Raw genomic sequence first — 23852 nt, forward strand, 5'->3', positions numbered from 1 at the left:
TCAGTCCAATCCTCGGCCATCAGGGGCTCAATGCATGGAAGTAATTGGATTGATGGTGGCGGCAATGGACATCATTCCGTTTGCTTGTTTCGATCTCAGACCTCTACAACTGAGCATGCTCAAACAGTGGAATGGAGATTATGCAGATTTGTCTCCTCAGATAAATCTGGATCAGGAGACAGACTCTTCTATGGTGGTTGTCACTGGATCATCTGTCCCAAGGGACGTGCTTCCACAGACCTTCATGGGTGATAAGGAGTTCCTTAGCGATGACAGAAGTATCCAAGATAATTCGGTGGGCGGAGACTCACTCCTGTTATCTGTCGGCAATCTACATCCCAGGAGTGGACAACTGGGAGGCGGATTTCTTGAGCAGACAGACGTTTCATCCTGGGAAAGGGAACTTCATCCGGAAGTCTCTTGCAGCTCTGATTCTCAGGTGGGGCAGACCGGAATTTGATCTGATGGCGTCTCGTCAGAATGCCGAGATACAGGTCCAGGTCCAGGGGCCCTCATGCCGAACTAATAGATGCCTTGGCCGTTCAATTTAGCGTATTTGTTTCCACCGTTTGCTCTTCTTCCCCGGGTGATGGATCAAACAGGAGAGGGCTTCGGTGATTCTAATCGCTCCTGCGTGGCCTCGCAGGACTTGGTATGCCGATCTGGTGGACATGTCCTCTCTGCCGCCGTGGAAGCTTCCATTGAGGCAAGACTTTCTCATTCAGGGACCCTTCCATCATCCGAATCTAATTTCTCTGCAGCTGACTGCTTGGAGATTGAACGCTTGATTTTATCTAAGCGGGGGTTCTCTGATGCGGTTATCAATACTTTAATTCAGGCTCGCAAGCTTGTTACCAGAAAGATTTATCAGAAGATATGGCGTAAATATCTTTATTGGTGCGAATCCAAGGGCTTCTCATGGAGTAGGGTTAAGATTCCTAGGATTTTATATTTTCTCCAAGAAGGATTGGAGAAGGGGTTGTCAGCTAGTTCCTTAAGGGGACAGATTTCTGCTTTTGTCTATTTTGTTACACAAGCATCTGGCAGATGTTCCAGATGTTCAATCTTTTTGTCAGGCTCTGACTAGAATCAGACCTGTGTTTAGATCAATTGCTCCTCGGAGTTTGAATTTAGTTCTTAATGTTCTTCAAGGGGTTCCGTTTGAACCTATGCATTCCTTAGATATTAAGTTATTATCTTGGAAAGTTTTATTTCTGGTTGCTATTTCTTCTGCTCGCAGAGTTTCCGAGCTTTCTGCGTTACAATGTGATTCTCCTTATCTTATTTTCCATTCTGATAAGGTGGTGTTGCGTACCAAACCTGGTTTTCTTCCTAAGGTTGTTTCTAACAAGAATATTAATCAGGAAATTGTTGTTCCTTCATTATGTCCTAACCCCTCTTCTAAGAAGGAGCGTAGGTTACATAACTTGGATGTAGTTTGTGCCTTAAAGTTTTACTTGCAGCCGACTAAGGATTTTTGTCAAACATCTTCATTGTTTGTGGTTTTTGCTGGGAAACGTAGGGGTCAGAAAACTACGGCTACCGCTTTCTTTTTGGCTGAAGAGTATCATCAGTCTTGCATATGAGACTGCTGGACAGCAGCTTCCAGAACGAATTACGGCTCATTCCACTAGGGCTATGGCTTCCTCATGGGCATTTAAAAATGATGCTGCTGTTGAACAGATTTGCAAGGCTGCAACTTGGTGGTCGTCTATTCACACTTTTTCAAAATTTTACAAATTTTAATACTTTTGCCTCGTCTGAGGCTGTTTTTGGGAGAAAGGTTCTTCAAGCAGTGGTGCCTTCTGTTTAGGTTCCTGTCTTGTCCCTCTCTTTCATCCTTGTCCTATTGCTTTGGTATTGTATCCCACAAGTAAGGATGAAATCCGTGTACTCGTCATATCTTGTAAAAGAAAAGGAAATGTATGCTTACCTGATAAATTTATTTCTTTTACGATATGACAAGTCCACGGCCCACCCTGTCTTTTTTTTTTTTTTTTTCTAGACGGGGTTTTATTTTTGTTAAACTTCAGTCACCTCTGCTCCTTTGCTTTTCCTTTCTCTTCCTAACTTCGGTCGAATGACTGGAGTGGGGGGGGGGAAGGGAGGAGCTATATATGCAGCTCTGCTGTGGAGCTCTTTGCCGCCTCCTGACACGGAGGTGATATCCCACAAGTAAGGATGAAATCCGTGGACTCGTCATATCGTAAAAGAAATAAATTTATCACGTAAGCATAAATTTCCTTTTTTTTGTGCCCTAGTGGGACAGAGACCTCCGCGTCTCTTGGAGTATGCTATTAATTATAGAAAGCGGAGTACAAAAATTGTCCGCTTCTTGTGATGGTCCCGCCTCCTTATTTTCAGAGTAGTGCAGCAGCTCCATCTTTAGCTGGTTGAGTGCTCATGTTAGGAGCGTGATCCACTTTATTATTAGATACAGTTGCTAGAATGAGAGTGCAGTTTCTTGCTAATTTAGACACATTTACCTAGCAAGCCCTATTAGATTTTCTTAGCCCCTTATGTAGGCAGTATATAAACAACCATGCTTGCCTTGTCAAATGGGGGCGTAGTTTCTTACTAGCATATTTCTTACTAGCATATTTCTTGCTAGCATATAGGTCGGCACTGAGATCACTGTTCTTCAGTTTGCTCTCCTTCCACAAGTCATTGCTCGTATCAAATAGTGAGCATTGGTATTTTGAATAGTTCCTACTTAGTCTCACAGGCTCTGGTATATAGACCTAACGGAAATGTAATTCTTTCACCTTGGCGGTTGTTCCTGAGGAAGGACCTTCTAATTCAGGGTCCATTCTTTTATCCAACTTTTGTTTTCTTTGAAACTTTCTGCTTGGAGATTGAATGCTTGGTTCTGTCTAAGCATGGTTTTTCTGTATCATTCTTTGTGACCATGATTCAGGCTCGCAAGCCTGTTTCTGGTGTCTCTTTCCATAAGGTGTGGTGTAAATTCCCTGATTGATGTGAATCCCAGGACTACTCTTGGAAGTAGGGGCAGGATTCCTAGGGGTTTTGCCCTTCCTCCAGGACGACCCCGAAGAAGGGTTTGTCTATCTTTTATGCTACACAAGCGTTTGGTGGATGTGCCAGATGTGCAATCTTTTTGTCAGGCCCTGGTCAGAAACAGGCCTGTGTTTAAATATGTTGCTACACCTTGGAGTCTTAACCTTGTTCTTAAAGTTTTCCAACAGGCTCCTTTGGAGCCTATGCATTCCATAGATATTAAGTTATCATCTTGGAAGATTTTGTTTCTTACTGCTATTCTTCTCGGAGGATTTCTGAACTCTCCGCTTTAATTTAAATATTAATCAAGAGATTGTTGTTCCTTCTCTCTGTCCTAATCCTTTAACTCATAAGGAACGTTTGTTGTACAACTTAAATGTTGTGCAGGCTCTTAAATTGTATTTGCAGACGACTAAGGATTTTCATCGGTCTTTTGCATTGTTTATTTGCTTTCTGGGAAACGTAAAAGACAGAAAGCTACTGCCACTTCTTTCTCTATGGTTGAGAAGTATTATTCTTTTGGCATATGAGACTGCTGGGACAGCAGCCTCCTGAGAGAATTACAGCTCATTCTACTAGGACTGTTCTTACTTCTTGGACCTTCAAGAATGAGGCCTCTGTGGAACAGATTTTCAAGGCTGCGACTTGGTCTTTGCACACTTTTTCTAAATTCTTTAAATTTCATACTTTTGGGGCTTCTTTTGGCTGAGGCTTCTTTTGGGGAAAAAGGTTCTGCAAGCAGTGGTGCCTTCTGTTTAGGTTAACTGTCTTGCCCTCCATTATCAACTGTGTCCTCTAGCTTGGGTATTGATTCCCAACAGTAATTAATGATTCCGTGGACTCACTGTGTCTTAAGAAAGAAAACAAAATGTATGCTTACCTTTATAAATGTATTTATTTCTTGACATGGTGAGTCCACGGCCCGCCCTTATTTTCAGACGTTTTTTTATATAAAGCTCAGGCACCGCTACACCTTGTCATTTCCTTTCTCTCCTTTTCCTTCGGTCGAATGACGGGGGGTTGTGGGAAGGGAAGTGATACTTAACAGCTTTGCTGTGGTGCTCTTTGCCTCCTCCTGCTGGCCAGGAGTGATATTCCCGACAGTAATTAATGATTCCGTGGATTTATCAGGTAAGCATAAATTTTTGTTTTCTGTGAAATTCCTTTTAATGTTCTGTTTTTAACATGATATAAGGGCCAGTAAATACCTGTAATTACAATATATTGCTGTTGTGCTGCTATAGAATAACATATCAACCAAACAAATTAAAGGTACAATCTAGACCAGAATTGTTATTGTTTAAAAAGATAGATAATGCCTTTATTACCCATTCCCCAGTTTTGCATAACCAACACTGTTTTAATACACATTTTACCTCTTTGATTACCTTGTATCTATGCCCCTGCAGACTGCCCCCTTATTTCAGTTCTTTTGACAGACTTGTATTTTAGCTAATTAGTGATGACACCTAAGTAACTCCACGGGTGTGAGCATGTTATCTATAAAGCACACATGAACCAACGCCCTCTAGTTGTTTAAAAAAATAAATGTCAACATGCATTCAGATTAGAGGGCAGCCTTCAAGGGCTAAGAAACTGGCATATGAGCCTTCCTAGGTTTAACCTTTAACTAAGAATTCCAAAAGAACAAAGCAAAATTGATGAAAGTAAATTTGAAAATTTGTTTAAATGGACATGCCCTATCTGAATCATGAAATTTTATTTTTGACTAGACTGTCCCTTTTAACCATCCCTTTTTCAATATCTAAACTCCACCCACCATTTGCCTTATTTGGAGGAGCCAGTCTGGGCTTTAGTCCACAGACTACCAGGCTAGTAACAGTCATAAAGTTAGTATAGAATGTATTTGCAGTTGTTGTGAGTTAAAGGGGCACTCAAGTCAAATCAAACTTATGATTCATATGGAGCATGCAGTTTTAATTTTTTTTTCCAATTTACTTACATATTTTTAAATTTTGCACAGTCTTTTTATATTCACTTTCTTGGGAACAAGATCATACTGAGCATGTGCACAAACTCACAGGGTATACGTATACTAATCTGTGATTGGCTGATGATACAGGGGGCCGGAAAATGGGAGAAAAAATTTGTCAGAAAAAAAATCTGTAGGGGTTATTTCATTGTCTTTTTATTATGCACTTGTTAATTATGCAATTCTTTTGCATTGAGTGGTCATTTAAAGACAATTAGACACCGATATCTAGCAGTTAGCCTTGAAAAGTCAACTGGGTGCATTTTAAGTTCTATTAAAATTGCTAAATTTTTAGAGCTAAATTACAAGAAAAGGGGACAAAATAAATAATAAAAATATATTATAAAGTAGTTTCATTATGCATAACTAAACATTTTATATAAAAATCTCAAGGTCTTTACTGTACTTTTTAAGACCCACCCTCATAGATTTGCACTTTATTTCTCTGTTTTTGATTTTGCCTTTTCCTCTTTCACATGCTTAAAGGATTACTTTCTGTTATAATTTTTAAGCTAAACAACTAACATATTAAAGTTAATAAACATTAATTAAAACCTACTGACCTATATTTTCTCCAAAACGAAGTTTCATAACGTTCTAAAAGTTATATCTTTTATTCGCCGATGATGTCACGTTATCCTGCCCACTATTTTCAGCACTGCATGTTCAAAATACTTAAACCAATAACTTTGTGTTTAAAGCGCCATTTTGAAACCTAGGTATTGTAAACGGATTGGTACAGAGCAAAGGATACCCACGGAGTGGGTTTGGAAAACAATTAAATTTGCAGACAAGATTTCTGATATACGGTAGAGATATGTTAATGAAATGCTATTGATAAAAAGCGTATTTGGGGTGGGTAGTTAGTAACAGGCATAGAAAATATTTACTTACAGTGGCCCTTTAAATGGATACTTTACCCATTTTTTTTTCTTTAATGATTCAGATGGAACATGCAACTTTCTAATTTACTCCCATCAATTTTTCTTCATTCGCTTGCTATCTTTATTTAAAAAGCAGCAATCCAGCCCATTTTAGGTCCATCTCTCTGGATAGCACTTGCTTATTGGTATTCTTAAAATTGCATGCTCTATCTGAATCATTAAAGAAATAAAACTGGGTTTAGTGTCCCTTTAACGGTTACTCTGAACCGTAACTCTGAACGGAGTATGAAGGGGTTGGAGGATTTAACGAGAAGTACAGGATACACTTTAAACATTAGCGGTTCAGTAGCTTACTCTAGGAAGAAATATTGACTTTAACATGTGGGGTTGATAGAAAATACTGTTTAATGTTCATATTTTATTCCGAATCATGTGTCAGTTCTCTATTTACAGTAAATTATTCCTTTCTTTAGGTGGATTGTCTCCAAGGCCAAGAAAGATGACACTGATGATGAGATTGCCAAGTATGATGGTAAAGACTCATTCACCTTCTTTTTTTCATCTCAACCTTTATTCCATCAACGTGTTGAATTATATGTCCCTTAGCTTGACATTTACAGTGTAAATTATTCAGTGCACTCTAGTAGAGGAACCTAGAGCCTTTTTTTTTATTTTCTCAAATTAAATGTAGTGGTCATTATTTATGTCCCCTTAAGATACTTGGGTAATGCATATTTTGTGTTTTATAGAAATAAATGTATGCTCACATCTTTATTGCCAAACACTAACCATTTTAACTCACTGTTCTACTCCAAAACATTAAAGGGAATATAGTAGCTCTATTGTAGAAAAGATATGCACAGTACAATAGTTGTCTGCAGACCAGGTTGAACTTGCCATGTAAAATCTATAATTTCCTATGCACTTTTATGAAGGGGGTTTAAGCATTTTGTTTTTAAAGTGAAGGTAAACTTTCAAGAATGAGAGCCCGGTTTTTAAAAATACTATTAAAAACAGGGGCACTTTCATTCATGAAAGATTACATTTCCCCCGTTTTCTTAAAATATGCTTGCCTTTTCTTCTTGAAGCCACTCCAGCGCTTCACCAGCTCGTCACAAGCCTCTTCATACGTCAGCAATGACTATTCCGGCATCCCCTAATCACGTCTTCCATGTATTTTTAATGCTTATTGAGCAATACAAATTAAGTTTGATCTTATAGATCCTGCTTATGAACTTTCTTTTTGAAGATTTTTTTGAAGTAGAATTACAATAAGAAATGCATAATAAAGACTGCAAATGCACTTAGATTAAGAGGACATGAAACCCAAATTTTCTTTCATGACTCAGAGCATGTTATATTAAACAATTTCTCAATTTACTTCTGATATCTAATTTGTTTTGTTCATTTGGTATCCTTTGTTGAAAAGGATTCCATAGGTAGGTTTAGGAGCTGCTGTTTAGTCTAAGCTAAGGAGCCAGCCAATTTTTGGTTCAAACCCTGGACAGCATATGTTTATTGGTGGGTGAATTTATCCACCAATCGGCAAGAACAACTCAGGTTAACCAAAAATGGGCCGGTACCTAAACTTACATTCTTGCTTTTTAAATAAAGATACCAAGAGAATGAAAAAAATTAATAGGAGTAAATTAGAAAGTTGCTTAAAATTGCATGCTCTATCTGAATCACAAAATGAAAAAATTTGGGTTCAGTGTCCATTTAAAAGGATATTAAACTCAAAATATGCATTGTGCTTATGAAAGAGATTAGATTAAAATGAACTTTATTTTCATGTATAAGCATATATTACGTTTTTAAAGCTGTATACCTAATTGCATGTTTAATAACCATTAACTCTTCAATTAAAGTGTGCCTCCTGAATTTAAAGGGATATGTCTATTTCATTGTTGTAATAAGGAAAAGCTCAAACAGTGACTTAGAGACGGTAAACGTTTGGAATAATGTTACATAATTCTGCACTATAGCCGATTTTTAAAAAAAAAAAAAAAAAAAAAAAAAAAAAAACCTAATTTGTCACCTAAAAGTATACTTTTCTCCAGAGTGAATCCCCATCCTCTTCTGCACAGCTGTTTCTTCAAATAGCACATCACTTGCTCCCTCTCTAATCAGAGAGCTCTGTAGCGCCATTGAACAGCACGAAGCTCGCTCCTGCACTAGGTAAAAAGTAAACGGTTTACCAACTGCTGGAGCACGCTACATGTTAAGTGGCACCACGGAGCTCTCTGATTAGAGAGGGAGCCTGTGACGTGCCATTTGATGAAACGGATGCGCGGATGAGGACGGGTTCACACTTAAGTTAATTATGCTTTTAAGTGCCAAACTTAGCCTTTCAAAAAATAACTTTTACTGTCCCTTTTAATAGAAACCATTACAATATCTATTATTCATCATTTTAATAGGATTTTACCATGTAAGCTTCCTTATGTAACTAGGCAGTGGCTAGACTGAAAATTTCAGTGCTCATTTTGCAAGTAATTGTGTGGTGGTTTTTTTTTTTTTTTTTTTTTTTTTTGCTGATTACTGGAAAAAATCTGTTGGGTTTTGCCTAGTTGTTTCTATTAAAATGTGCTTTCATAATGCAGAGAAAGCAGCATTTTGTAGCAATTTGAGAAAATAAAGGGATGTTGTAAAAAATACATTATCAGATTTCATTAGAGCATGTCATATTTAATTAACTCCACAAAGGAGTTGAGCTCAGTCCTCCTCGAGAGCCACAAGCTTTGCTTCTCTAAAGCTGAACTAAGAAAGGGCAGGGGGACTTGGTGAGGAGTCATTTGGGAACTGATGTATTTTAATCCAGTCACATTATATTAAAGGGACACTGAACCCAAAAATTTTCTTTCGTGATTCAGATAGAGCATGACATTTTAAACATCTTTCTAATTTACTCCTATTACTAAATTTTCTTCATTCTCTTGGTATCTTTATGTAAGTTTAGATGCCGGCCCATTTTTGGTGAACAACCTGGGTTGTTGTTGCTGATTGATGGATAAATTCATCCGCCAATAAAAAAGTGCTGCCCAGGTTTCTGAATAAAAAAAAATGCTTAATGCCTTCAATTTCAAATAAAGATAGCAACAGAATGAAGAAAAATTGATAATAGGAGTAAATTATAAAGTTGCTTAAAATTTCATGCTCTATCTGAATCACGAAAGAAAAAAATTGGGTTCAGTGTCCCTTTAAGAAGCATATGACACAATTACAGTGAATGTAAATTTTGATGCTAAAGAGCCCGGTTTTTACAAATTCGATTAAAAACAGGGGCACTTTAAAAAAAATAATATATATATAATTTACATTTCACTCGTGAGTAAATACTTACCTTTTTAAACTTGACAGCCGCTCCAGCTTCCCCCGGTCGTCACAAGCCATTTCTGACGTCAGAAATGATGGATCTATCATCCTCCAATCACGGCTTTATTTTTTATATCCCTATTATAGTTGCACCAATCAAGTATTAAAGTACAAGTAATGTCTGGTTATGTTATTTCTTTCTTATGACACAGTGAGTCCACAGGATCATCAATTACTGTTGGGAATATCACTCCTGTCCAGCAGGAGGAGGCAAAGAGCACCACAGCAAAGCTGTTAAGTATCACTTCCCTTCCCACAACCCACAGTCATTCTCTTTGCCTCTCGTGCAAGGAGGTGGTGAAGTAATTTGGTATCTGATGAAGATTCTTCTATCAAGATTTTTTTTGTTTTGAGACCAGGGCAGGATTGCTCCTGATCTTCCATCACAAGCTGGGTTTAGCCGTACTCCACGTTAGCCTCTTCAGTAGGGCAGTGGTGTCTTTAAAGCAGTTAGGAACTTGTGAGGTGGGCCGTGCTGCGTTTTCCCGAACATGTTGCTGCCCTGGTATAGAAAGCCTGAGTAGGTTTACTCTGTCCTTTCTTTTTTCTGCAGGTCTCTGTGAGATGTGGCTTCCTTTCATACCGTGTGTGCTGTCGTCCTGCCAAACAGCTGGACGTGCAGGTAAGTGCCTTTTGACTTCAGGGGCTAGAAGGCAGGCACTGATGGGGTTAACAATCCTAATAAATAAGGTAATAAAAAAACTGTACATACTATGGGACACATTATCCTTTAAGTGGATTATTTTGGCAGTGGGCAGGCACTTTATTGCATGTGAGGGAGAGTTAGAGGTTAATCGTTTTAAAAGAAGGGATTAACTCTCTATTGGGGGCTTCATTTTTATTCAGCCTTGCACGGTGATAACTCGTTAAGCATTTTCCTACTCTAACTCTCTTATTACTTATAGGAATAATGGTGGGATTAGACTGAATAGCGCGCTTTTGTTGCTCCATTCCTATGGAACTTGTGGATACTTTTTTTCCCTCTGCTCTTTTTTTGTGGGGCCGATTGTGTTTGACATCCAGGTCTGTCTTGTGTCTCAAGACTAAGCGGCATCTGCGCTTCTTTTCCTTGCCGTCCTTATTGTCCCGCCTCCTCCTGCTTCTTCTGAAATGGAGCCCCGCCATTATTCTCTTGTTGCGGTACTTTTTCTGACTCCACCTCATTCTCGGTCTGAGAATGGAGCAGGTTGTTTCTGCCGGTATCAAGGTTCTAGTAGGCTGAGAGGAATCGGCGATACAGCCCTTGGCAGTTAGTAAAAAAAATGTTTCGCCCACAATACAGCCTTATTAATCTAGGTTTAGAGTAGTGTGTCAATTGGAAGGGTCTCCATGTTATCTCAAACATCTTAATGCATTTACCAAATTTTTTTAGTAATTGATATCTATCCCTTGTTGATCCTTTAGTGAAGGTTTTATGAAAATCGTCCTGTAATTCAGGATTTTCTTCTCTTAAAGAGACAGTACATTTTCTCCCTTGAAGTTAAAGTGACTAAATCATAACACTGCTAACACAATAATTATGTTAACAATTTGATGTGTAATATAAAGATTCTATTTTTCAGAGTCTAAGCGCTACGGAAGCGATTAAAATTTTTATGCAATCACAGTTTTTTTTTCTCCTCTATCTGCCCATGCAGCCTGAGTAATTTTTTTTCATAGACAGTGCTGCAGGTCCGTTACGTCACACTTTAGAATATAAACGCCGATTTTATTATCCGGAGCACGCATTTAGACTTGCTCTACGCATGGGCACTACCACTACTCTGCTTCACAATTAAAGCAGTGGATCACAATGCAAACCGCATTGCGATTTACTGCTTATATGCCAATCTGTTACCGAGTATAGTGTATAACGAGTTCAAATCTGTTACCGACCCTAGACTATAACGAGCCAAAAAAAAAATATGTAATATTGTAATTGGTAAGTTTAATTTTTAAAACCCAATATATATCTTAAGTTTGTATGTAAAAAAAAAAAAAGGAATTATGCTATATGTGGTACATTAGATTTAGACCTGTTATGCAAAGATGATTGAGGGTTAAAAATGTTACTTAGAAATAAATATGATTGTCCAAAACATAGAAAATTATAGATCATAAGTATTTCACTTGCTCGTTCAACTGTAGGAGTGACTCGCCTCTATCAAAAACACAGAATCGCAATGCACGACGAAGCATTGCAATTCTGTGTATAGGGATGAAGCCTGATTGCAGTGCGCATGCGCACGTGAAGAGGGAACGCGCGCTGTTAAAATAGGAGAAGACGGACGTTCGATCGGCTGTTGGCTGCAGGGGAAATGACGGTAAGTACAGAAAAAAAATTATTATTCATAGGCGGATAGAAAAGGTGATTTTAGGTGAAAATAAAATAAATATTTCTCCAACATAGGTGTGTCCGGTCCACGGCGTCATCCTTACTTGTGGGATATTCTCTTCCCCAACAGGAAATGGCAAAGAGCCCAGCAAAGCTGGTCACATGATCCCTCCTAGGCTCCGCCTTCCCCAGTCATTCTCTTTGCCGTTGTACAGGCAACATCTCCACGGAGATGGCTTAGAGTTTTTTGGTGTTTAAATGTAGTTTTTATTCTTCAATCAAGAGTTTGTTATTTTAAAATAGTGCTGGTATGTACTATTTACTCTGAAACAGGAAAGAGATGAAGATTTCTGTTTGTAAGAGGAAAATGATTTTAGCAACCGTTACTAAAATCGATGGCTGTTTCCACACAGGACTGTTGAGAGGAATTAACTTCAGTTGGGGGAAACAGTGAGCAGACTTTTGCTGCTTGAGGTATGACACATTTCTAACAAGACTCGGTAATGCTGGAAGCTGTCATTTTCCCTATGGGAACCGGTAAGCCATTTTCTTAGTTTAAGTAAAAGAATAAAGGGCTTCATTAGGGCTTAAAAAACTGGTAGACATTTTTCTGGGCTAAAACGATTACTTTACTAAGTATATTTGGCAGATTATTACTTTTAATAGTTGTTAAATCTTGGGGATTGTTTTAATAAAAACGGCAGGCACTGTATTGGACACCTTTTTCACTGGGGGCCTTTTCTAGTCATAGACAGAGCCTCATTTTCGCGCCTCTAATGCGCAGTTGTTTTTGGAAAGCATGGCATGCAGATGCATGTGTGAGGAGCTAAGAACCACTGAAAAAGCTTATAGAAGGCATCATTTGGTATCGTATTCCCCTCTGGGCTTGGTTGGGTCTCAGCAAAGCAGATACCTGGGACTGTATAGGGGTTAAATGTAAAAACGGCTCCGGTTCCGTTATTTTAAGGGTTAAAGCTTTCAAATTTGGTGTGCAATACTTTTATGGCTTTAAGTTACTGTGGTGAAATTTTGGTGAAATTTGAACAATTCCTTCATACTTTTTCACATATTCAGTAATAAAGTGTGTTCAGTTTGAAATTTAAAGGGACAGTAACGGTTTTATTGTAAAACGTTTTTTGTGCTTTGTTGACAAGTTTAAGCCTGTTTAACATGTCTGAACCATCAGATAACGATGTTCTATATGTATGAAAGCCAATGTGTCTCCCCATTTAAATATATGTGATATATTTGTGTCATAATGTCCAAACAAAGTAGGGATAATAATGCCATAGATATGATATTGCCCAAGATGATTCCTCTAATGAGGGGAGTAAGCATGGTACTGCATCATCCCCTTCTGTGTCTACACCAGTTTTGCCCACACAAGAGGCCCCTAGTACATCTAGTGCGCCAATACTTATTACCATACAACAATTAATGGCTGTAATGGATAATTCTATTGCATGCATTTTTTCCAAAATGCCTACTTATCAGAGAAAGCGTGATTGCTCTGTTTTAAACACTGAAGAGCAAGAGGACGCTGATGATATCTGTTCTGACATACCCTCACACCTATCTGAAGGGGCCAGGAGGGAGGTTTTGTCTGAGGGAGAAATTTCAGATTCAGGGAAAATTTCTCAACAAGCAGAACCTGATATTGTAACTTTTAAATTTAAATTTCAACATCTCCACGCACTACTTAAGGAGGTATTATCTACTCTGGATGATTGTGACAATTTGGTCATTCCAGAGAAATTAGGTAAGATGGACAAGTACCTAGAGGTTCCGGTGCCCCCCGATGTTTTTCCTATACCCAAGCGGGTGGCGGACATAGTAAATAAGGAGTGGGAAAGGCCCGGCATACCTTTTTTGTTCCTCCCCCTATATTTAAGAAATTAGTTCCTATAGTCGACCCCAGAAAGGACTTATAGCATACAGTCCCCAAGGTCGAGGGGGCGGTTTCTACTCTAAACAAACGCACTTCTATTCCTATAGAAGATAGTTGTGCTTTCAAGATCCTATGGATTAAAGGTTAGAGGGTTTGCTTAAAAAGATGTTTGTTCAGCAAGGTTACCTTCTACAACCAATTTCATGCATTGTTCCTGTCACTACAGCTGCGTGTTTCTGGTTCGAAGAACTAGAAACGTCGCTCAATAAAGAATCTTTGTACGAGGAGGTTTTGGACAGAGTTCAAGCTCTTAAATTGGCTAACTCTTTTTTTATTTTAGATGCCGCTTTGCAATTAGCTAGATTAGCGGCGAATAATTCAGGGTTTGCTATCGTGGCGCGCAGAGCGCTTTTGCTTAACATCCCTTTCAAGGGTAAAACACTGTTTGGCCCTGACTTGAAAGAGATTATTTCAGACATCACTGGGGGAAAGGGCCACGCCCTTCCTCTGGATAGGTCTTTTAAGGCTAAAAAGAAGCCAAATTTTCGTCCCTTTCGCAGAAACGGACCAGCCTCAAATTCTACACCCTCTAAGCAAGAGGGTAATACTTCTCAAACCAAGCCAGCCTGGAGGCCGATGCAAGGCTGGAACAAGGGTGAGCAGGCCAAGTCACCTGCCACTGCTACCAAAACAGCATGAAGTGTTGGCCCCCGATCTGGGAAGGATCTGGTGGGGGGCAGACTTTCTCTCTTTGCTCAGGCTGGGGCAAGAGATGTTCAGGATCCTTGGGCGCTAGAAATAGTTTCTCAAGGTTATCTCCTGGAATTCAGGGAACTACCCCCAAGGGGAAGGTTCCACCGGTCTCAATTATCTTCGAACAGGCATTCTTACACTGTGTAGAAGACCTGTTAAGCATGGGAGTGATTCATCCTGTTCCATTAGGAGAACAAGGGATGGGTTTTTTACTCCAACCTGTTCATTATTCCCAAAAAAGAGGGAACATTCAGACCTATTTTAGATCGCAAGATTCTAAACAAGTTTCTAAGGGTTTCATCATTCAAAATGGAAACCATTCGAACGATCCTTCCTACCATCCAGGAAGGTCAATTCATGACCACGGTGGACTTAAAGGATGCGTACCTACGTATTCCTATCCACAAGGAACATTTTCGGTTCCTAAGGTTCGCCTTTCTGGACAAGCATTACCTGTGGCACTTCCATTCGGATTAGCCACTGCTCCAAGGATTTTCACAAGGGTACTAGGGTCCCTTCTAGCGGTGCTAAGACCAAGGGGCATTGCAGTAGTACCTTACTTGGACGACATCCTGATTCAAGTGTCGTCTCTGTCAAAAGCAAGGGCTCATACGGACATTGTCCTAGCCTTTCTCAGATCTCACAGGTGGAAAGTGAACATAGAAAAAAAGTTCTCTGTCCCCGTCAACAAGAGTTCCCTTCTTGGGAACAATAATAGTTTCCTTAGAAATGAAGGTTTTTCTGACAGAGGCCAGAAAATCAAAACTTCTAAGCTCTTGTCAGGTACTTCATTCTGTTCTTCTTCCTTCCATAGCGCAGTCCATGGAAGTAATAGGTTTGATGGTTGCGGCAATGGACATAGTTCCTTTTGCACGAATTCATCTAAGACCATTGCACCTGGGCATGCTCAGACAGTGGAATGGGGATTATACAGACTTGTCTCCGACGATACAAGTAGATCAAATAACCAGAGATTCACTCCGTTGGTGGCTGACCCTGGACAACCTGTCACAGGGAATGAGCTTCCGCAGACCAGAATAGGTCATTGTCACGACCGACGCCAGTCTGGTGGGCTGGGGCGCGGTCTGGGAACCCCTGAAAACTCAGGGTCTATGGTTTCGGGAAGACTCTCTTCTCCCGATAAACATAATGGAACTGAGAGCGATATTCGATGCTCTAAAGGCTTGGCCTCGACTAGCAAAGGCCAAATTCATAAGGTTTCAATCAGACATCATGACGACTGTTACATATATCAACCATCAGGGGGTAACAAGGAGTTCCCTGGCGATGGAGGAGCATCCGGGGGAGTGGGAACTCCATCTGGAAATCTTTGCCCAAATAACTCAATTATGGGGCATTCCAGACATGGTTCTGATGGCCTCTCGTCAGAACTTCATGGTCCCTTGTTACGGGTCCAAATCCAGGGATCCCAAGGCGACTCTATTGGATACAATAGTAGCACCTTTGAACTTCAACCTAGCTTATGTATTCCCACCGTTTCCTCTCATTCCCAGGCTGGTAGCCAGGATCAATCTGGAGAGGACTTCGGTGACCTTGATAGTTCCTGTGTGGCCACGCAGGACTTGGTATGCAGACCTGGTGAATGTGTCATCGGCTCCACCATGGAAGCTACCTTTGAGACAGGACCTTCTTATTCAGGGTCCATTCGAACATCCGAATCTGGTTTTCCTCCAACTGACTGCTTGGAGTTTGAACGCTTGATTTTATCAAAGCGTGGGTTTTCAGATTCTGTAATAGATACTCTTATTCAGGCTAGAAAGCCTGTAACTAGAAAAATTTACCATAATATATGGAAAAAATATATCTGTTGGTGTGAATCTAAAGGATTCCCATGGAACAAGATAAAAATTCCTAAGATTCTTTCCTTTCTACAAGAAGGTTTGGAGAAAGGATTTTCTGCGAGTTCTCTGAAGGGACAGATCTCTGCTTTATCTGTTTTACTTCACAAAAGGCTGGCAGCTGTGCCAGACGTTTAAGCGTTTGTTCAGGCTCTGGTTAGAATCAAGCCTGTTTACAGACCTTTGACTCTTCCCTGGCGTCTTAATCTAGTTCTTTCAGTTCTTCAAGGGGTTCCGTTTGAACCCTTACATTCCGTAGATATTAAGTTATTATCTTGGAAAGTTTTGTTTTAGGTTGCAATTTCTTCAGCTAGAAGAGTTTCTGAGTTATCTTTTCTGCAGTGTTCTCCGCCCTATCTGGTCCATGCAGATAAGGTGGTTTTTACGTACTGAGCCTGGTTTTCTTCCGAAGGTTGTTTCCAACAAAAATATTAACCAGGAGATAGTTGTACCTTCTTTGTGTCCGAATCCAGTTTCATAGAAGGAACGTTTGTTACACAATTTGGACGTTGTCCGTGCTCTAAAATTCTATTTAGATGCTACAAAGGATTTCAGACAAACATCTTCCTTGTTTGTTGTTTATTCTGGTAAAAGGAGAGGTCAAAAAGCAACTTCTACCTCTCTATCTTTTTGGCTTAAAAGCATCATCAGATTGGCTTATGAGACTGCCGGACGGCAGCCTCCTGAAAGAATCACAGCTCATTCCACTAGGGCCGTGGCTTCCACATGGGCCTTTAAGAACGAGGCTTCTGTTGATCAGATATGTAAGGCAGCGACTTGGTCTTCACTGCACACTTTTACCAAATTTTACAAATTTGATACTTTTGCTTCTTCTGAGGCTATTTTTGGGAGAAAGGTTTTGCAAACCGTGGTGCCTTCCATCTAGGTGACCTGATTTGCTCCCTCCCATCATCCGTGTCCTAAAGCTTTGGTATTGGTTCCCACAAGTAAGGATGACGCCGTGTACCGGACACACCTATGTTGGAGAAAACAGAATTTATGTTTACCTGATAAATTACTTTCTCCAACGGTGTGTCCGGTCCACGGCCCGCCCTGGTTTTTTAATCAGGTCTGATGATTTATTTTCTTTAACTACAGTCACCACGGTATCATATGATTTCTCCTATGCAAATATTCCTCCTTTACGTCGGTCGAATGACTGGGGAAGGCGGAGCCTAGGAGGGATCATGTGACCAGCTTTGCTGGGCTCTTTGCCATTTCCTGTTGGGGAAGAGAATATCCCACAAGTAAGGATGACGCCGTGGACCGGACACACCGTTGGAGAAAGTAATTTATCAGGTAAACATAAATTCTGTTTTTAAACACTTCCAATGCGCTTTTGCTCTGCATACTATGAATAATTACAATAAGATATTATAAATTCTTAGTACTTAAATTACATGGTTTACAGTCCCTTTAAGAATTATTAAAATATTTATTTATTAATCTGGTATTTATTTGTTACTAGGAACAAATAATTTTGAATTTTGAGAAGATGTGGGTTTTTTAAAAGAATAACAAATGTGTTTCTCATATAACAGATATTTTTTCAACTTTCTGTATTGCATGTATAGCTATGGATATCACATGTTGCAGATAGGTTGCTGCCCTGATTTTTTTTTTTTTTTTTTTTTTTAAAGCTCTCCCAGGATGATGCTGTTCAGGCTATGCTACAGTTTTCTCCTTAAATGTCCCAAGCCTCTATGGCTTCACATGCAGTGCCCTGCGGTTCCTCTATCTCCTGGAGGAGTTTTTGCCTGCAGATTTGTAGTTCACGTATCCTCTGTGGTATCTGCAACTTTATCTGGGTTTGTTTTTGTCTTTTTTCCTTACCTACAGGGAAAATGCAAGAGGACATTTGAAGTTCAGATGTAAGGTTTCTGCTACGCAGATAATCCTCTATCCTAAGTCTGCTGAGAAAGATTCGCCGGTAGTTTGGACAGTATAATTCCTTCATCTGACGCTGAAGTCATATTCTTCAGATGTATGCTTGCACACCTCGTGTACTATTATAGGAGATTTTAGCTAATTGGACGACATCGATATTCCTGTTGTCAACCCTTGGAAGTTTTTGTAAACTTGACCATTTCTATGAAGTTTCTTCCTTTGAGGAAATGCTACAGAAGTGTTATGTAAATTTTCACAGGTGTAGGAGTAGCTAGGGATACCTTCTCCTGTCCTTTAAAGGATTTTCCTGTTGCTGTCTCCATTAAGGTGCTCGGTGCCCTAGGTGGAAGGGAGTTTCTCTTGTAAGGTGTATCCAGTCCACGGATTCATCCTTTACTTGTGGGATATTCTCCTTCCTAACAGGAAGTGGCAAAGAGAGCACACAGCAGAGCTGTCCATATAGCTCCCCCTCTAGCTCCACCCCCCAGTCATTCTCTTTGCCGGCTCTAAGCAATAGGGTCTCTCTCGGAAGGGTAAAGTGAATGTGGTGTTAGATTTGTAGTTTTTCTAGAACCCCTCCGGTATTAGTTACTCTGGATGACTGTGACCCTTTGGTGGTTCCAGAGAAATTGTGTAAAATGGACAAGTACCTAGAAGTTCCTGTTTACACTGATGTGTTCCCGGTCCCTAAGAGGATTGCGATATAGTAACTAGGGAGTGGTATAGACCAGGTATTCCGTTTGTTCCCCCTCCTGTTTTTAAGAAAATGTTCCCCATATCTGACACCACGCTGGACTCATGGCAGACGGTCCCTAAGGTGGAGGGGGCTGTTTCTTCACTTGCTAAACGCACAACCATACCAATTGAGGACAGTTGTGCTTTTAAAGACCCTATGGATAAAAAGTTAGAGGGTTTACTTTAGAAAATTTTTGTTCATCAAGGTTTTCTTCTCCAACCTATAGCGTGCATTGTTCCTGTAACTACTGCATCTGCTTTCTGGTTTGAGGTGCTGGAAGATGCGCTCCAGACTGAGACCTCATATGAGGATATTATGGACAGAATTAAGGCTCTTAAGCTGGCTAATTCTTTTATCACAGATGCCGCTTTCCAACTAGCTAAGTTAGCGGCAAAGAATTCAGGTTTCGCCATTCTGGCGCGCAGGGCGCTAAGGCTCAAGTCCTGGTCGGCCGATGTGTCGTCAAAATCCAAACTGCTGAACATCCCTTTCAAAGGAAAGACCCTTTTCGGGTCTGAATTCAAAGAGATTATCTCAGAAATCACCGGGGGAAAAGGTCATGCTCTCCCTCAGGACAAGTCTTTTAAGACAAAGAACAAACAAAATAATTTTCGTTCCTTTCGAAATTTCAGGAGCGGTCTCGCTTCATCCTCCCCTGCTGCAAAGCAAGAGGGTAACACTTCACAACCCAGGGCAGCTTGGAAACCTTACATGGGCTGGAACAAGGGTAAACAGGCCAAGAAGCCTGCAACTGCCTCCAAGACAGCATGAAGGGATAGCCCCCGATCCGGGACCGGATCTAGTAGGGGGCAGACTCTCTCTCTTCGCTCAGACCTGGGCAAGAGACGTACATGATCCCTGGGCCTTAGAGATTGTATTCCAGGGATATCCTCTAGAATTCAAGGACTCCCCTCCAAGGGGAAGGTTCCATATATCTCGTCTGTCTACAGACACGACAAAGAGGCGTTCTTACGCTGTGTAGAAGACCTACATACAATGGGAGTGATCCACCCAGTTCCAATTGCGGAACAAGGGCTGGGGATTTACTCAAACCTGTTTGTGGTTCCCAAAAAAGAAGGAACTTTCAGATCAATCCTGGATCTAAAAATTCTAAACAAATTCCTCAGAGTCCCATCATTCAAGATGGAGACCATTCGGACAATCTTACCAATGATCCAGGAGGGTCAATATATGACTGCCTTGGATCTAAAGGATGCGTATCTACACATTCCTAGCCACAAAGATCATCACCAGTTTCTCAGGTTTGCTTTTCTGGACAAGCATTTTCAGTTTGTGGCTCTCCCTTTCGGGTTGGCCACTGCTCCCAGAATTTTCACAAAGGTGCTAGGGTCCCTCTTGGCTGTGCTAAGACCGCGGGGCATAGCAGTGGCGCCTTATCTAGACGACATCTTAATTCAGGCGTCAACTTTCCAAAGAGCCAAGTCTCACACGGAAATCTTAGTGGCCTTTCTGAGGTCTCACGGGTGGAAAGTGAACATCAAAAAGACTTCTCTCTCTCCCCCCTCACAAGAGTTCCCTTCCTAGGAACACTAATAGACTCGGTAGAAATGAAAATATTTCTGACGGAGGTCAGAAAGTTAAAACTCTTAACTACTTGCCGAGCTCTTCATTCCATTCCTCGGCCGTCTGTAGCTCAGTGCATGGAGACAATCGGACTAATGGTAGCGGCAATGGACATATTCCCTTTTGCACGGATACATCTCAGACCACTGCAACTATGCATGCTCAAACAGTGGAATGGGGATAATACAGATTTGTCTCCTCAAATACAGTTGGACCAAGGGACCAGAGATTCTCTTCTTCTGGTGGTTGTCTCAGGATCACCTGTCTCAGGGAATGTGTTTCCGCAGACCAGAGTGGATCATCGTAACGACCGACGCCAGTCTGTTGGGCTGGGGTGCTGTCTGGTACTCCCTGAAAGCTCAGGGCTTATGGTCTCGGGAAGAAGCTCTTCTCCCGATAAACATTCTGGAACTCAGGGCGATATTCAACGCTCTTCAGGCATGGCCTCAGCAAGCTGCGGCCAAATTCATCAGATTTCAGTCGGACAACATCACGACTGTAGCTTACATCAACCTAGCAATGATGGAAGTAACCAAAATAATCAGGTGGGCGGAGGATCACTCTTGCCACCTCTCAGAAAATCCGCTTCCCAGTTGTCTACTCCTGGGATGAATTGCTAAGTCGTCAGACTTTTCATCCGGGGGAGTGGGAACTCCACCTGGAGGTATTTGCCCAGCTGATTCAGCTATGGGGCACTCCAGAATTGGATCTGATGGCGTCCCGTCAGAATGCCAAACTTTCTCTTTACGGGTCCAGGTCCCGGGATCCCCAGGCGGTGTTGATAGATGCTCTAGCAGCGCCTTGGTCCTTCAATCTGGCCTATGTGTGTCCACCGTTTCCTCTCCTTCCTCGTCTGATTGCCAGAATCAAGCAGGAGAGGGCGTCAGTGATTCTAATAGCGCCTGCGTGGCCACGCAGGACTTGGTATGCAGACCTAGTGGACATGTCATCCGTTCCACCATGGACTCTGCCAATGAGGCAGGACCTTCTACTTCAAGGTCCTTTCAAACATCCAAATCTAATTTCTCTGCGGCTGACTGCTTGGAGATTGAACGCCTAATTCTATCAAAGCGTGGTTTCTCTGAGTCGGTTATAGATACCCTGATTCAGGCTAGAAAGCCTGTCACCAGGAAAATCTACCATAAGATTTGGCGAAAATATCTTCGTTGGTGCGAATCCAAGGGTTACTCATGGAGTAAGATTAGGATTCCCAGGATATTGTCCTTTCTCCAAGAAGGATTGAAGAAAGGATTATCAGCTAGTTCCTTAAAAGGACAGATATCTGCTTTGTCTATTCTTTTACACAAACGTCTGGCAGAGGTACCAGGGGTTCAAGCGTTTAGTCAGAATCAAGCCTGTTTATAGACCTGTGGCTCCGCCATGGAGTCTGAATTTAGTTCTTTCAGTTCTGCAAGGGGTTCCGTTTGAACCTTTACATTCCATAGATATTAAGCTTTTATCTTGGAAAGTTTTGTTTTTGGTAGCTATCTCTTCTGCTCGAAGAGTTTCAGAGTTATCTGCTTTGCAGTGTGACTCACCTTACTTGGTGTTCCACGCAGATAAGGTAGTTTTGCGTACCAAACCCGGTTTTCTTCCTAAGGTTGTGTCTAATAAGAATATTAATCAGGAAATTGTTGTTCCTTCTTTGTGTCCTAATCCTTCTTCGAAGAAGGAACGTCTCTTACACAATCTTGATGTGGTTCGTGCTTTAAAGTTCTATTTACAAGCAACTAAGGATTTCAGACAAACAACTTCATTGTTTGTCATCTATTCTGGTAAGAGGAGAGGTCAGAAGGCGACTGCTACCTCTTTCCTTTTGGCTGAAAAGCATCATCTGTCTGGCCTATGAGACTGCTGGCCAGCAGACTCCTGAAACAATTACTGCTCATTCTTCCAGAGCAGTGGCTTCCACATGGGCTTTTAAAAATGAGGCTTCTGTTGAACAGATTTGTAAGGCAGCGACTTGGTCTTCGCTGCATACTTTTTCCAAATTTGATACTTTTGCTTCTTCGGAGGCTATTTTTGGGGGAGAGGTTTTACAAGCAGTGGTGCCTAACGTTTAAGGTACCTGTCTTGTTCCCTCCCTTCATCCGTGTCCTAAAGCTTTGGTATTGGTATCCCACAAGTAAAGGATGAATCTGTGGACTGGATACACCTTACAAGAGAAAACAGAATTTATGCTTACCTGATAAATTACTTTCTCTTGTGGTGTATCCAGTCCACGGCCCGCCCTGGCTATTAAGTCAGGTAGATTTTTTTGTTTAAACTACAGTCACCACTGCACCCTATGGTTTCTCCTTTTTCTTCCTAACCTCCGGTCGAATGACTGGGGGGTGGAGCTAGAGGGGGAGCTATATGGACGCTCTGCTGTGTGCTTTCTTTGCCACTTCCTGTTAGGAAGGAGAATATCCCACAAGTAAAGGATGAATCCGTGGACTGGATACACCACAAGAGAAAGTAATTTATCAGGTAAGCATAAATTCTGTTTTTTCTACTATGGCTCAGAGAACTTTGATCCATATGAAGGGTAGCTGCTCTTTACGGATCCTTGGTTGAGAAGCTGGAGGTTTAATTGTCCATTTTGAGCAATGTCTTATTTGCTGTACTGGCCGTCGGGCGTTGAGGCTGAAGTCTATGGTCAGCTGAAAAGCCTACCTGTTTTATGGTACAGCCTAGGGTTATAGTTCTGCAGGTGCAGATTCAATACTTTGTTTCCTCTAAATTCACGCTTCTGCCGTCTCCTTTTAAGGATGAGACTTTGTTTATATGGTCTAGCAGAATTCTCCTCTGACTTAAAGGGCCATTATACACTCATTTTTTCTTTGCATAAATGTTTTGTAGATGATCTATTTATAAAGCCCATAACGTTTTTTTTTTTTTTTTTTTTTTTAATGTATAGTTTTGCTTACTTTTAAATAACATTGCTCTGGTTTTCAGACTCCTAACCAAGCCCCAAAGTTTTATTTGAATACCGTCAGCTACCTTCTCCAGCTTGCTCCTGTTTGTGTAAAGGGTCTTTTCATATGCAAAAGAAGAGGGAGGGGGGAGTGTCTTTTTCCCCACTTGCAGTGGGCTCTCCAGCTGCCTTTTCATTAGAGCTAAACTGAAAGCTTCTAAGTATGTTTTTAAACCATTTTATACTGTATTTTTAGATCAGTATCTGTGCATCTTATTCTTTATAGTAGTGTCTATTACATACAGTTATATGAAAATGAGTGTATACTGTCCCTTTAAGGGAGTAAGATTAAAGGAAAGCTTTTTCAGCCTTCTGCAGGTCAGTCATGCCTTTTTCGAGTGCAATCTGAGATTTCCTGCCAGGGGCCGATTTCTTTATCTAGAGTATCTGCTATCGAAGCAGGATGAGAGGCCCCTTGAACTGGGTTCAGGGTCTTAATCTCTGGGAAGTGTCTGTTCCAGTCCCAGTTTTGGGAACGGAATCTAGGTTTTACCCCAAGCAGCTCAGATCTGTCCTGCAAAGTAGATCTTCTCCTTTGATTAAGGGAGCCTGTTCTTAACCAAGATAGACCTGAGAGATTTATTGTTCCCTTGATCGGGATCTTC

General features: G+C 40.9%; 1 protein-coding gene across 1 annotated transcript in view; it reads left to right on the forward strand.

Moving 5' to 3' along the window:
• CANX (calnexin) overlaps positions 1–23852 on the forward strand; it is a 229809-nt gene that overhangs the window by 44395 nt on the left and 161562 nt on the right. The window contains exon 4 of the mRNA XM_053719642.1: positions 6369–6427. Within this exon, the coding sequence (XP_053575617.1) occupies positions 6369–6427 (59 nt within the window). The remainder of the gene's footprint in view (positions 1–6368; positions 6428–23852) is intronic.

Source organism: Bombina bombina, chromosome 6, assembly GCF_027579735.1.
Source record: "Bombina bombina isolate aBomBom1 chromosome 6, aBomBom1.pri, whole genome shotgun sequence".
In the NCBI taxonomy this organism is placed as follows: Eukaryota; Metazoa; Chordata; class Amphibia; order Anura; family Bombinatoridae; genus Bombina; species Bombina bombina.